General features: G+C 34.7%; 1 protein-coding gene across 3 annotated transcripts in view; it reads right to left on the bottom strand.

Moving 5' to 3' along the window:
• Nucleotides 1-1,561: 1,561 nt before the first annotated feature.
• Nucleotides 1,562-15,780, bottom strand: part of PPM1A (protein phosphatase, Mg2+/Mn2+ dependent 1A) — a 93,407-nt gene continuing 79,188 nt past the window's right edge. For all 3 annotated transcript variants that reach the window (XM_075926345.1, XM_075926346.1, XM_075926347.1), the window contains exons 4-6: nt 11,496-11,604; nt 6,979-7,036; nt 1,562-4,466 (exon numbers count right to left, since the gene is read on the bottom strand). In XM_075926345.1, coding sequence (XP_075782460.1) covers nt 4,437-4,466; nt 6,979-7,036; nt 11,496-11,604 — 197 coding nt within the window. In that variant the 3' untranslated portion in view covers nt 1,562-4,436. The remainder of the gene's footprint in view (nt 4,467-6,978; nt 7,037-11,495; nt 11,605-15,780) is intronic.

Raw genomic sequence — 15,780 nt, 5'->3', positions numbered from 1 at the left:
GAGGCTAAAAATATCATGTTCACATCTAATGAAATGAAGTCAGGCAGCAAATTGGACCATTCTATTACACTATACTTGTCAACTGCAGTTTTCTCTTTACCTACATATAATAAAGAAATATACTGCTGGTTTCTATTTCCCATGAAGCAACTCATCAGCAAAGAATATTTATATTAAAATTTTATTATACTCAGCTGCCCATTATACATCATACTCTAAATTAAAAGTTAAAACTTTCACACCAATTCATAGTATTCAAACTATTTGAACATAAAAATGTTATCTAATTTGAAAAATAATGTTAGCCTAAAGGTTCTTAAGGAAAGAAGCATTTGCCAGAATGAACGCATGCTGATATATTTGGGAATAAAGTTCAATTATTGATACTTTTGAATCTCCAGAAGGTAGAAGCCATCTTGTCAATCCTTTGGGAAAGGAATGCCTTCCTGTTTGTACAGAACTACTAGAAGCGCAAAAAAAAAAAAAAAAAAAAAAAAAAGGTTGATTTTTGTTAGCATGACACTCACATGCAGGGCTAAAGAAACTTCTATTTTATAGTGGTTTTTACAAATGAATGTTTAATACCAAAGCAAAACGCTTTTTTTTTTAAATTCTGTCAGGAGATATGCACACTAATTGACTAACACCAGTGTTCAGTGCCTTGTTGTCCATCCTAGTCATAATGTAATCATGAAAAGTATATAGTATAGATGGCACTAGCAGGAGGAAATTAACAATTACAATAAATGATATATCCGTTATTTCATTTGTTGAATTGTCTTATGAATTTTCAAATTTCTGAACTGAGCAAAATGACCAGTAACTTTAATTTGTATTTCAACTAATGCAATTGAGGATGCATTTGCAGCAGATAGTTCTGACGTTCAATAGTCAGTCAATATCCATAACTACTAACTGCTAACAGGTACTGTAGCTTGGTGATAATTTTTCTAAGGAAGGGTGTTGCAGTTACTAAACTACTGGTTAATATTCTTCAGACTTCTTGCTGTAATGGTGAACTGTCCTGGGATTACCCCAATTCAGCACCCTATGAAAACAAGCAGATTAAATTCTTTTCTCTGACTTTCGCTGAAAGACTGAACGATGACAGTGAAAAGCTCTCTAGTGCGCTACTGACCCACTAGCACCACAGCAAGTTAACTGCAAAGGACCGAGATTTGAAGTTTACACTGCATGGCCAGTCTTGCATCCAGACTTTGTAGAACTCTATATGGATTCAGTGAACCACCATGCATTGTTAATTGCAAACCTAATGCCCAATTTATTAAAAATGCAATTGCATTTAATATGTTTGACACTGGTTTTAAAGGTTAATACATTTTAAAACTTCACCATGAGTAAAAATACCTCCCAAACCTGAATTAGTGGAAGTAGTTTAAGATTATTTGAAACAATGTCATCTATAAAGCAGTACAATATTTTCCCAAAATGATCAGTGAAACATTTAATCTGACTATAACAATATTCACAGAAACTGAAACCAGCGAAGCTGTCAAATATAAAGAAAAACACAGAAACTTGCATGGCATATGAAGCAAAATAGCATTACAAAATGTCATTTCTTTTTAAAAACAAGCAAATTGGGACCATCCTATTTGAACATCTATTCAAAATACATTTTTGAACAGCACATTGTTCGCATTTTTGTCACACAGGAATCTTTCCTCAAGGGAAATAAATAGCACACAATATTTCAAAAGTTCTGCTCCCTTGCCCCTGAGGTGCTAATGTTTAGCATTAAAAAAAAGTTTAACTGGTGCAAAAAGGAAATGCACAAAGGTGCAAAAGTGCCTTTTTAGGTGGAGTGTGGGGGGGGGGTTGCGCAGTTTTATGGACAGAACAGTTAGTCCTTTACTAGAATGTTTTTATGTACTTAATATATGTATTTTGTAATCAAAATCTGTACCTAGAATGGCAGCGCTTATGCACATAAATTCAGTGCTCTGACCACACAAAAGCGCTGAACATAAGGCAGAAAAAGAAAGGATTTCAATAGACATTCCTTCTTTACCTCCAAACCTAGTTACAGCACTGGTAGCAACAGCAGAAGAATTATGTTCTTTATATTTTAATAAAGGGCCGGTCATATGAAAATGCTTTTAGTCCACAGTATGTCATTATGACATATTTTAAGTGATCATATTTGAAGTATGGCTTTCCACCACAATTTTGCTTGTGATTTTTAAAGATTTTTAGGTCTCAGTTTCCAAGTCCAGTTCAAGGTTTTGCAGTTTCAAGAACTAAACTTTAGTCTATGTAGAAAAGTAAAGAACAGAACTTTAGCTGCGTAGTCCTCAAAATAAGTTTAGCTTTCTGTACTAGTATACTGTGTAGTATTAAATACATTTGTTAATTAGGTGCTTGCAAAGCTATAACTTATGACATTATTATTGTTTTGCACTCTACAACAAAATTAGACATTTTAAGCATTTATTTGTAGGTAGGTAAGGAATTGGTTTTTTAACCAAAAATTGCTATAAATTTATAAATACAAATAGTGCTTATGGTTTCTTCACTCATGCCTGAACAGATTACAAACTGAATACAATGAAGTTACGTTTAAGCACCCCACATAAACAAGAGGGATAAAAAGAAAGATTTTGCTGGCATATACTATACTTAATTCTGAGACACTATAAATTACTTTTTCACTGTTCAAAGTTCCATAACTCTGGATTAGTTTTAAGGCTATATATACAAATATGTATATTTCAAAATAAGGGAAAGACAAATATAGCAAAACGCATTGTACTACATCTTCCTATCAAAAAGTAATTTTACACCAGGTTTTGATTTTTTGTTTAGTTGTGGTAAGTGTTACAACACTTACATTTTATTGACTTTCTTTTTGGGGAATCTGCCTACTGAATGATTAAAGTAAACTACATAATAACAAACACAATATCCTCAACCTAAGAAGACAAGAATACAAGGTGCACAAAACAGTAGTTTTGCAAACACAAGACTGATTTGAAAACTTACTTTTTGTATGTTCAATGGGAGAAAGATAAGTTTAAGTCAATTTAGTTTATATTTATTAACCTTATAAATTTTTAAATTAGAATTTAATTTTAATGACCAACAGTTAAATATTGTCAACATGCTATATTTCAAATCACAAATACCATTTAACCACTAGTTTCTCATTCTAAATAAAGTGGGTCAATTAAAAAACACACATACCGTAAAATGTTAAGATTGTCAGGCTTGACAAATATATTTTCATTAAACAGTAGGCAAATTCAAACTGATGCTTATTTCAGTGAAAAAACACAAAGCATGAAATAAATCCATGTAAAAATAGAGTAATAGATTAAACCCACTACATCCTCCAGTGTCAGTCTATGCCTTGGGCAACAGTCAAAATTCTCCCCATTTTAAAAATGGGCTACCAATTATTAAAAATATGTTTCCACATGTGAAGTCTCATTTACAATGGCACAGAATTTCAAAAGACAGGAAAAAAGAGGAATTACACATATATGATTAAATTTGTTGTTTGTTAAATCAAGCTTTATTGATAAAATGGAATTCAGAGTATTTTACTTGGAACAGCAGCAGACTCAGCCAATCAGGATAGTAAAAATGCTGCAGACTCCTACTGTATGTAGAGAGTTGCTCTCTCTTGCTCAACTGATTAGTAATTTTGGATAAGGGTTTGTAAAAAAGAGGCGCAAAGAATCAAGGCATTTTAACCTCAAAATTGGAATAGTTGTGATTGCACTGTATTACACGGCATGATCCTCTTCCACCAAAGTAACAGCCAAAACTCTCACTGATTTCAAGAAGAAGCAGGACTGGGACCATAGTAAAGGGCAACAGAAAAAAAGAAAAAGATTTGTTGAAGTATGAGCAGTATGTTAATTATTTTCCCCAATGCTAAGCAAATTCATACACTACAGTTGGGATAAATTGCCCAAATGTTCAGCTTTCAGAGTAATCTTACAGTTTTGTGCACCTCTTGAGCATCTAGCTGGCTAGGCTGCTGCTCCTTGCAATCCAAAACCACAACATAAATTGAAAGGGCTATATATTTGTTGCATCACACAACAAGCCAAACATTTCATCTAACCTTTATAGTGATTTAAAGCAGTTCATAATTAAATATGAGCATTTTGTACAAGGACAATTGCACTTTACAAAAACAAAATCATACAACATAAATTGCTGGAGTCTGATTTACAACATGAGTTATGGTTTGAAATCACGTTTACAGAAGTCTGTTTTACAAAAAAACATCAGTTCCTGGGCAAGATGTCGTACTGCTGTAGTTTTCTGGAGTAGTCACTCTCACCAACACATCATAATCCCTTCTTTAAATAAGGTTGAAGCTGGACATTAAGAAGGGTCATGGAGGTTGGGCTGCACTTTCAACTGGAGGATGAATGTAAACTCCACAGCTAGATGGGCAGTTTTTACCACATATCATCAGTTGATGCAGAGTCCTTAACAGAGAAAAAAGAAGGAACCCTTTAAAGTCTGGAGCGCCCAAAATTACAGCAGTTTCTGGATAATCCAGACTGAAAAGGATAAAAATATGGATAATTGTAGAAGTCTTTTTTTCTTTTCATGAAGGATTTCATACTAGGAATAGCATTTTACAAGTATCTAACATTCAGAAATATATATTCTTTAAGTTATTTTAGTTCAGTAAATATTCTAAAGTGCAATATACTATAATCCTTCTCAACCCTCTTTCTATAAGGAAGGCTTAGACTCCCAAGTGATACCATAAGTAATTTATTGAGTTAATTTCTTTTAAATGTAATCTGAAGATATGAAAAATGCAGTTAGGGCACCCAAAGCAACCTAAACACGCTCCTTGTAGTGACATAAGGGGAAAAACACTACAAAAACTGTATATGTAAAAATCAGTTTGAACCACCATAAAAATGCTAAAATGGCCACATGGTATCATTACAGGGAGGAGTAAAAGTTGTTTGCCTGTCTTTTTGCCTTTCTTTTCTTAAATATGTTTAAAGTGTAGCCTTAACTCGGAATTATCTGAATTTGTAATACTTGGTTCTTGGATTAATTACAAGATCCCTGTAATATGGTTTTACCTTCAGGTTATTAAACTATCAGCCTTACCACCCCCTTGTGGTTGTGTTTGTGTTAGGATGCACTTATATTAGCCTTCTTCTGGTTCCTCTTTCCCTCCTCATACCTTATTTTTTTCATTCTTTTCCCCCTCTGTACAAAGAGTTTCACAGAAAAAAGTTCAGTGAGGAATTCTAGACTGTCCCATCAATTTTACTCATCAGAAGTGGTCAACATGATTGTGTTTGCACAGTCAGAAGAATCAATTTAAGAGGAGAGAGTCTGCTGTTTAAAATATGTCCGAGTAATGACACCTCACAACTTTAGACTGGTGAAGCTGATGTGGAGCCCTACTCTAAAAGGGTGTCACAAGGAGGAAGGCGAAAATTTGTTCCTCTTGGTTTCTGAGGACAGGACAAGGAGTAATGGGCTTAAAGTGCAGCAGGGGAGGTTTAGATTGGACATTAGGAAAAAATTCCTAACTGTCAGGGTAGTCAAATATTGGAATAAATTGCCAAGGGAGGTGGTGGAATCTCCCTCTCTGGAGATATTTAAGAACAGGTTAGATAGACATCTGTCAGGGATGGTGTAGACAGAGCTTGGTCCTGCCTTGAGGGCGGGGGGCTGGACTCGATGACCTCTTGAGGTCCCTTCCAGTCCTATTATTCTATGATTCTATGATTCTACTCATTTAGCTGTTAAGTAGAATTTTATAGGATTTTCTCTCTTTGCTGGACCTGAGAGAGAAGAATGTTCATGACAGAAGAATTATTCACTCTTAAAATGTATAATTCATAAGACTTCCCGTGGGCTACCATTAGTAGATGGCAAAAGTTAGAAAGAACTGGGACAAAGAGGATGAGACTCTGAGGTGGCCATGTTTGTCATGAGCACATGGATAAAAAATTAAGTCAACACAGAGTCAAAGAGTAGAAATTTACTTACTGATAAAGTATTATGCAAATTCCTGCACTCTGCCTACCAACAACATAGATTTGCATACTTCACATTTGCAGAAGATATATACAATAAATGACTGCATACCATCTTTATGCAGGGATAATTCCATTTCAGTTATAAATATGGGTTAATTTCTTAGAAACAGGAAAACAGAAGATGCTTGATGTAAACTGCAGTAAATAACGTTTAAGACCAAGTATGCAGCTTCTGTTTTGCCAAAGCATTTCACTTAACAGGATTTTTTATTTTAAAAAATAACTGTACTAGTTGCCAGAGACATTAAAATATAACTGTTTCTTTATGAGACACAGTACTCCCAAGAATTGAAAGCTGTTTCCACAAAGTGATTCAGTTGTAAATGGAATTATGGTTCCTGTTTTATAATTGTTTTTATTGAATTTTCATTTTGAAAAGCAAGTTAGGGAAGTTACAGCATAATGTAATCATATGATCAGAAAATTATGTTAACCGAACTAGAATTGTAAATATGCTAATCATAGCAACTATTAAAGTACTAAATATGCAGCCAAACAGAAGGTTACAATAAGAACATTTTGCCAGTAATTCAGGGAATCAAAGTTTCACAAAAATACTCTCTTATGAAAAATATCTTAGTGGGAAATACTATGTTATCTCTGTGGTATCAGGGATGAACCAAATAAATTTCTCAAATCAAGCAGATATCTGCTTTCAGTGATGGGCTCTGGCACTCAGTGTGTGGAAATGAACAGACAGAATGCAATTAGACTTTCAAATCTGGAACTGGTATGAACAAATGAGAGTTCTGTTGGTTCAGATGAAAGTGGAGAAGAGAACTCATAGGGCACAATCTACAGAATGTACTTTTGGGAAAAAAATTATCCCTACTCTTCCAAAGAGTTGTAACAGGGTCTGCATAAACAGGTAGAAAGATTTCAAAGCGTAGGATGGAAATGATTGGAGAATGAAAGTACTTACAGCGTCATCGTTTCTATAGGGGTTCAATCTGTTATAAACAGCTTCAATCACACTCCGTCTAAACAAAAGGAGAAAACAAAATGTTAAGGCTTTTTAAAAATGAAATCAGACACTTCCTAAATGCATAACCTTAAAAATTAAAAGATTCTAAAGGTATATTTTTGTACAAATAAAGTTACTAAGTTTCCATATAATTTATGCAATGTTCTGTTTGGGAGTTAGGAAGAGTTAGTTTAAAAAGGTAAACATTCCTAAGGGTTTTGCCAACAAAATGGAAAATTACTATTTGCATGAGAGACTTTTTCAGTTAAGACTGTCTGCTTGTGATATGCTATCAGGGGCATGAGCATATTTTGTCCTGGAAGTAATAAGACAGAGGTTACAGATTCATGAGCAGCATAAACAATACAAATGTGTGTACCTGCTGGATATGGTGGCAATAAATAATACACCATGGACGTATAAAGATTTTGGTTTTATTTATTTTTTTTTACAAGAAAGCACTGTATTTGAATGTCCTGAATAATTTTGTGCGTACATCCCTTAATGAAAGCTCTGCATTCTTGGCTTGATTTAAGTTAGAAAAACCCTAACAAGATTAAAACGTTAACTTTTTTCAAAGAGCCCCCTAGCAGCTTCCCATTACATGCCCAATTTTCAGCTTCCTTCTACAATTAGTCCCCAAAAGAAACAATCATAACTTAAAACAAAACTTTTGTATAGCATCTCTCACCCTATAACAGAAAGGTATTCCCGGGGATTTTGGTAAAAATCAGCAATGACTTTATAGTGTGCTGGAAATTTACCTTTTGTTTACATTTGAACTTTCAAGTTTGATAATTGCTTGCAAAACAGCTTAGCTTTGGTACTCCCCCCTGCCCTTTTCTTGTGCTTTGCTGTCTGCACTTTGGAGGTAGATAAGTAGTAAAGGATTAATGCCAAAGTATATAATAAAACAAAAATTGCTTGTGATTCCTGCTTACCTCACTTAGGGTGGTGGTGGGCAACCTGTGTACACCTTGTCTGCCCCTAACCTGGGGCAGACAAGGTGTACACCTCTTGTGCACTGGGGCACTGAAACTCCCCACTTCCTACGCCTCCCAGCATACTGTAAATGTGCGGATATGCACTCCATCCCACTCCTCACCTCCCTCCCAAAGCTTGAACAGCTATGAACAGCTGATTTGTGGTGTTACAGCTCTGGGAGAGATAGAGAAGAGTGGGGATGGAGTGCAAATCAGAGGATTCATGGCGCTTCAAAAGTCCTGGCAAAGTGGGGGAGCAGGAGGAAATGCAGGGCTCCAGTGCCCCAATGGTGAGAGACATGGGGGAAGGGGACAGAGAGAAGGTGCCTGGGCCACAGGTAGAACCCCAGTGGACTACAGGTTGCCCACCAAGGGCAATCATATGGTCCACTGAGACAAAGGAGGGCCACTCATTCAGCCCACTGACTAGTCTTGGATGCCCATCACTGCTGTAGGGGAATACATTAACAAGGGATTTGCTAGAGCAACAATATTAAAACAGTGGAATGCAAAGAGAAACAGGAATTACTTGCCTTCCTTGGTAAGCAAGATATAACTGTAAATATGAGGGTACAAGTACAATTTAGAGATTTTAAAAGCTTTCTCCTGGATGACATGGTTGGGTTTTGTTTATTTGTGAGAGCAAGTGAATGATGGACAAAGCTGAAGAATGTGTGATTCTTACTCTACTCAAGAGTCAGATGGAGATGTGCTCTGCACATATCTTCATGCTTTGAAGTGGCAGAATGTAGCCCTTCCCCTTGTCTTTTTGTTAGTTATGGTTTTAGTCTAGTCTGCACTCAGTCAGAATGCACTATTTTAACTTTTTTGTAAAATGCTTATAAATACGAACTCACCTATTACTGACTTCAAGCATATGTTCAGGGGCAGTGTAGGAAATATGGGCAAATATAAAGGAGTCAGAATTCTGGTGGGGCCATGTTGGTAGCATGCTAGCAGGCATGTGAACATTGGTGGATCTAATTTTGGAACGAGGGACTTCGGGTGAGAAATAAGTAGGGGAGCTCCATAATAAGCAGACACAAGGGAATGAGAAAGTCTAATCAGCACATCCACTTCCAAGAATCATCTAGTAACTTGTGTGTAGCCATAAACAACGTAGAGATTGATTCTATGGCCAGGGGTAGTCTGTCTCCATTAATAATTAATTTCCATTCTGATATCTAGTGTTCTAAAAGGTCCTGTTGAAGAGGAAAGTAATATTTTAGGGTGCTGCTGGATTTCATTGAAAAAATTTCAACTTTAGTTTTGTTTTTTTTTTAAATCAAACATTTTCCTTCCAATTGTAATAATTTCAGCATGATAAAAATGTCCTAATAATGTCAGAAACCTGATATTTAAAAATCATTAAAATATTGTAAAAAAGTGTTTTACAATTAAAATAACTGATGAGATTATTTCCTTTAACAGGACATGGCAGTGCAATACACTCCAAATTTTTTCAGAACCCCATCTTAAATGGACACCGTAATTTTGATATCTAGTCAGTTTTTATAGAAGAGTTGTATAAGGACTTCTGGTACTACTATTGCTCTTGATTTCCCTTGAAAAATGTGCAGATTTACTATAATGTTTCTCTCTTTTGTAAATGTCTAGTCCTTCCACCACCACCACCCCTTTGAGCAGTCCCACATAAAAAAGGAACACAGAAAAATTGAGCCTCAAACTGAAAAAGAGACCTCTCTTTATCCTTTCAGACATTATCTCAGATGTTCCAAATAGATAATTTTCAGATAAATCTGATTTTCAAATTGAGTGTCCCTTTGAGTTACATTAAGGCCTAGTTCAGTAACTTCATTAAGCATACACTTAAAAGTTACACACATTCTCAAATCCCATTGACTACACAGCAACTTGAGCAGATTCTTTAATTACTGTCCCTGCACAAGGAATGGTTTCTTGAATCTGGGACTAAACTATTATTGCATTTGTTCACTAACTAAATGCATGCATCTCAGTGTAAACAAATGAGTGTACACTCATTTGCAGATTTCAGGTATTCCAGATATTTCTTTAAAACAAAACCAATGAAACAAAACCAATGAGACATAACAAGTGATTTGCAAAATTATCATATGCACGAGAGATGGGAGTAAAATAAGTTAATTTTTTTTCTTAACACTGACAGCATACCTTAAAATTAGTTACAGTCCAGGTTTTTTAATCAACCAGATAGTGCAACTAGTTAACATATGCTGTGTCCTATAAACAGATTAACAACTAAACTGTTCTAACATCTCAGAGTGACAGCTCTGCTGCAACACCAGTAATGGTGTCTCATGAAAAGATATCTATTTTCACCACTTTCACTAACAACATAAAACTACTTTTAAGTTAGGCGCAGCAGGAGATACTTGCTCACAAGCCAAACAGAAGAAAAACAGAGCTTGAAAGAGGAGTCAAAAGAATGATACACATTCCAATTTAATGTTGCAATATTTAGATTCACCAAAGATATCAACAATAACTCAGACTCGATGTTTCAAAGAAAATTAAATATATTCTAAAAATAGAAACTGTTCTAACATCTCATACTGCCTGCTCAGTTTTCTTTTTATATAAAAAAAATGCTGAAATACTAGCATGAAAACAAAGATTTTGCTTCCATAGTTCATTTGCTCTAGTTGTTTATTGCTCAATGGAAGTCATAAATCTGTCATCACAAATATAGAAACAATTTATCACAAAGAAAACTAAAAAAAGGCTATCATGTTTAAGCCAATACAATATAAAACAAAGTCTGAAATAAAGAATTTATAATATATTCATGCTAAAAACATTTTAACTATAAAAGTATTGCATCATTAGCAATATTCTGTGCTAAAATTGCTCGCTTTATTGAGCGGAGAAGCTTGAGATTTGAATTTGATGGTTTATACTACTGGATAAAACTACCAAGTATTTTCAGACTATTTAAGCAAGCCAATACTCAAAGTGTATCTGTATAAAGTTTTAAATTAAATCCCCTGCTTAACCAGGGTGATGCAGTAATTTCCTTTAAAGGGGCAATTAGCTAAAGAGCTCATTTATAATTCTAGAAAATAGGCATAAAAAAAGCAAAAATTAAAGAAAGCTGCCAAGTGAAGCACTAAATGCATTAATCGCTGTTTGTTAAGTACATAAATTACATTTTTAAAATGAGACATTATATGCATTAATTTCCCTTACATCTTAAAAAATAAAATCAGTAAACATATTAAAGCTACAATTAACAGAGTCGGCCACCCTTAAAAGCAGTCCATTTTTTCTGAAAATATAGTTTTTGACATTCACATTTTTTTTATTTTAGAAATCTTCCACAGTAAATCCTGGTTTGTGCTTGAATTTCTTTCCAAACTTAAAAATTGACCAAAATGGAGAATGGAGAATTGAGTTGAGACTTTTGTCCCCATAAAGTTTATTTTTAAGAGTGGCCTTACAGAAAGTTTGTTAATTTAGACCAAAAGCACATTTACACTAAGGTAGACTCACTTGCTTGCCAATTCACCCCCTGGCGGGAGGTTAGGGATGCTCTCAGTTGCTAACGTACGCATCACATGGACTAAGTCTGGTACTCCTTCACCCTGCTTCTTTATGATCTCTGGGAATCAGAAGTACTTTTTTTGTAAGTGCAGTCCAAATTTAACTTGAAAAGATTGAAATACTCAGTTTTATCAAAAGGCAGTTTAACATTTTTAAAGATAGCATTTACCAAGTTGGACAGTCTGTAATCTTTGGAATCATAACAAAAGAAGCGGTGTACCTGTAAAAAGCTATTATATGTTGGACCAAAAAAACCCCCAAAACCAACTATGATCTATTCCTCACATAGCTCTACATTTGCATTTTAATAGTCTTCATCAGTATATTTACATTACAAAGGATATCCTATCAGGTAAACAAACTAGGTAGTTTACACAGGCTTCACTAGTACATAATTATTGTATTTTGCCAATTAAACATCTTGTGCAAAAAAGACAGGTTTTAATGTGTTTATTTTTAATTTGAATGAATGTAAAAAGATTATTGCTGTAGTAGAAAATATCTTATTTCTTCATAATAAGTTAGATATCTCTTTATAATATGCCTTATTTAGTTATACCAGACTGCACAAAATTAACATAAAAACATTAAGTCATGCATAAAGTGCCAAGAGGCCAAGAATATCAGAGTTCAGCTACAACTCCATCCTTAACTCAAAGGGATATTTCAACAGCAGGTGATTTTACATACAAAAAATCCAATTCACCTCTTCATTAGATATCAAGAGCATCTCTACAGTAGTCACAGCAAGAGTGCTAAGGAGAGAGAGCTAAATTTCTTTAGCATCATCTTCTGAAGTGCTGACCACTCACACCTGCAGCTGAATTTAAGTTAGTTATCATTGTTGGGGGGAAGGGGGAAATCAGACCTCTTCCAGTTTTGTGAAATACATTAACATTTTTTTTTACAAGGTAAACAAGAATTGGCAATTATTCCATGATGTTTAAATGTATATAAATTTCTCAATGCACTGGAAATTCCTTCAAAGACATTATTTAAGAAGGATATTTTATTCCATAAATAATCAGGCTGGAGCTGTTGATCTCTGAGTGGATGTCATGGGTACAATAATGTGCATACACAGCTAAGTATTGCGCATGTAGCAAAATCTTTCCAAAATGTATTTGAAAAAAGTAAACACATGGAGTCCCCATTTCTAATTTAAATACATTGGCAATTTTTCTTTTTTTTTTAAACACCAAATACTGAAAAAAAATAATCAAAATGTACCATATACCATTTTAACTGATACTGGACACTAAACTGTCTAAAACCAGTATATTTTCCTTCAAAAAAAAAAAAAAAAAAGTACCAATTCAAGAACTAATTTGTATGAGCAGGATAGGTTTTCTGGGCTGTAACTTTCTATGCAAAAAGTTTTAGCCCAATTTGCAACCAGGTTCTATGCAAGTAATTTACACTGGAAATACTGATATGCGCTTGCAGTAAAATAAACAAGTGTCAACATTTGTAGTACAAAATATTAGCTGTTTATTCCCACATTTTAAAACAGGAAAGAAATCCAACATGTGACACTACACATTAGGTAAGCATCTCAATACTCAAATGTGCCACTTTCTCAAGAACTACAGCCAAAATTCTTACGTTACAATCTAGCATGTATTAAAAAGAATTCTAACACTCTTAAATCTGAATAAAAAGCAAAGATCTCAGATTTGGTTTGCCAAGTTCCTTTATTGTGTAATCTTCAACATCTAGTATATTCTACATCAATCTAAAGCTAAAGTTCTGCTGTACAAAAATAAAGGGATTTATAGGTTGCCTAAACTACACAGTTTCACAACCTAAAGCTGCAGTACATTAACATACAGTCACCACTAAATGAATACATTTATACTCGGATAGAACTATAGATACAGTCTAAAATAACACTGATGACAACAAATGGAACCAATCCATTGCTTTTAAAAAAAATTATTAAATTCTCTTTTGTTTTAATGTGTTTGGCATCCCTTTCTCTTTATCCTACTTTAAACTTTTTAAAACATTTTCACTTTTTAAGATGAAAAATATAAAGATTCAAAATTACTTATTTCTTGTTTTGAAGGGGAATTTCATATAAAATTCCTAAACTCTAACATTTCCGTTTTTTTCTGAAGAATGGCCAGTTAAAACTATTCATTTCAATTACTTCTGTGGATTACATACATCTAATAAACAGATTTATTACTGTGTTAAGTATGTATGGGTTATATTTGTTTTAAAAAAAATGGGGCAGAGAGCTTTAGGAATGTGAATTTAAAAAAAGTCAAACCAGCCCAGTAACTGGAGTAATAGTGCAACTAAAGTAATACACCTGGGAATTATTAATCTTTTCCAATCAGAAAGCCTTAGAAGCAATACTGATTTATTGGAAAGGGATGGCACAAAGATGGTTGGCCACTCTTATTTTTTCTCCTGTTAGACATTTTCAGCTCTTAGAGCCAGAGAAGCATCCAACATTGATGCAAGAACACAGGTTAAAAGAGTGAACGATAGTCCAGGAAGGGGAAAGCAGAAACCATCATGTGTTCCTTTTTGTTGTTCAAGATGGCCATTAATACATGACCATCTTTTCAGCATTAAGTTAAAAAACATTAATACAAAAATATTAAAATAAGATGTTACTGCACACTTTGGGATGACAATGTTTTTATGTATCAGATCAACATGAAAAATGTACATTAAAATATAATCTAACCTCATTCTTGGACTATATTTGCTAGACAAACTGCTCAGTACTGCAGTGCTCATTGACTGGATTTAAATTGTATAAATTAGACATTACAGACTAGTAAAAACTATGTTCAGAATTTCTTTACATTTACCGATTTTCTTCAACTGAAATTGAAGCTTTTAAAATCTTAAACACTGCATTATTACTAAGGCATTTCAAGATAACAGTAGTAAGATTGTTCAGCACAGTGTTGAAAGTTTCAGCAATGGCCATATTAGTCCCACTCAGTAGACAATACTGTATATTAAGTTTCCAGCATGAAACAAGCTTATTTTAATTGCATAAATATGGTTATTAAGTTTAATGTAATAAAGTGACACTAGGGGTTGAGTCCCTCTCTCTCACATGGTCCTGAAAATTTCACTCATGCTAGTTAGGGCTATAAGTTCAGAAACTATGTAACATTATAAACTGCTATAAGGATGTATTTTTGTTTATAATAAAAAGTGTAAATATTATTTCTGTGTGCATTCTTAGACAGAAAAGATGTCCAAGAAAAATAACTTTAAAACGAAGTGTAGACTCTAAGGTAGCAGCAAATACATTTTTCTAAACGTGTCCCTTGAATTAGGATTAAAGTGCTTGATAAAAATGTACATTACACACACACACGCATGCACGCACACACATACACACAGTTTCACTTGTCCCTGAAATGTGTTAATTCTAAAAATGTAAGAAACTCAGCAAGCAAAATGCATTGTTCCCTACACCATAATTTTATGCAGTTTGAATACTTAGGATCTTCATTCAGCAATATCTGGACATGATGTTCCATTTCATCTACTGTAATACAAATAGGCCAATGGGATCAGTTAAAGGAGATGTGCAACATTAACTCTAAGACCAAGGTATATTCAAGTTAAGCCAAATTTCCAAAATTAAATAGATTTTTGTTAACAGTTAAAGGGAAGAAAGGCATATCTATAAATTCATCAGTCACTGATGTGCAGGGCTCGACAATTAGTGTAATCTACTCGCCTGTGGTGAGTAGATTACAAACCGGCACAGCTGCGCAGCACACTCTGAACATGTGCAGCGTGCCACACCGCGCGGCTGGCAAGTGGGGCTCACCACCACTTGGCGAGACCTGCTGATGTGACAAACCATAAGAGCTGTGCATATCCTGCCAATGCTTGTTAGTAGGGACCCTCAGGCTGGATATTAACACAATAGAGTCATCATAACTGAGTAATTAAAATCTATATCCTCCATATGTTTCCATTTTAAAATATTAATCTATGCACTAAACTGAATGTGTACAATGAGTATCATATATATACTAGCCCAATGTCTGTGACACTGTAACGCTGGCTGTTCCCTCTGGACGGTGCTGTTGCCTTCCGCCACGGCGCTCGACTGACTTCTGCGACGCTCAGCCAGGCTGCTGCGTGGGAGCAAGCAGCGCAAGCAGCCATTTGGGGTCCGCGCTCCCCGTGCTGCATCGCAGAAGCATCGCAGAAGTCAGTTGAGCGCCATGGCAGGAAGCAAAGGGGG

Source organism: Pelodiscus sinensis, chromosome 4 (assembly GCF_049634645.1).
Source record: "Pelodiscus sinensis isolate JC-2024 chromosome 4, ASM4963464v1, whole genome shotgun sequence".
NCBI lineage: Eukaryota > Metazoa > Chordata > Testudines > Trionychidae > Pelodiscus > Pelodiscus sinensis.
The sequence above is the reverse complement of the archived record's forward strand: the minus strand, read 5'-3'. Positions and strand labels throughout refer to the sequence as shown.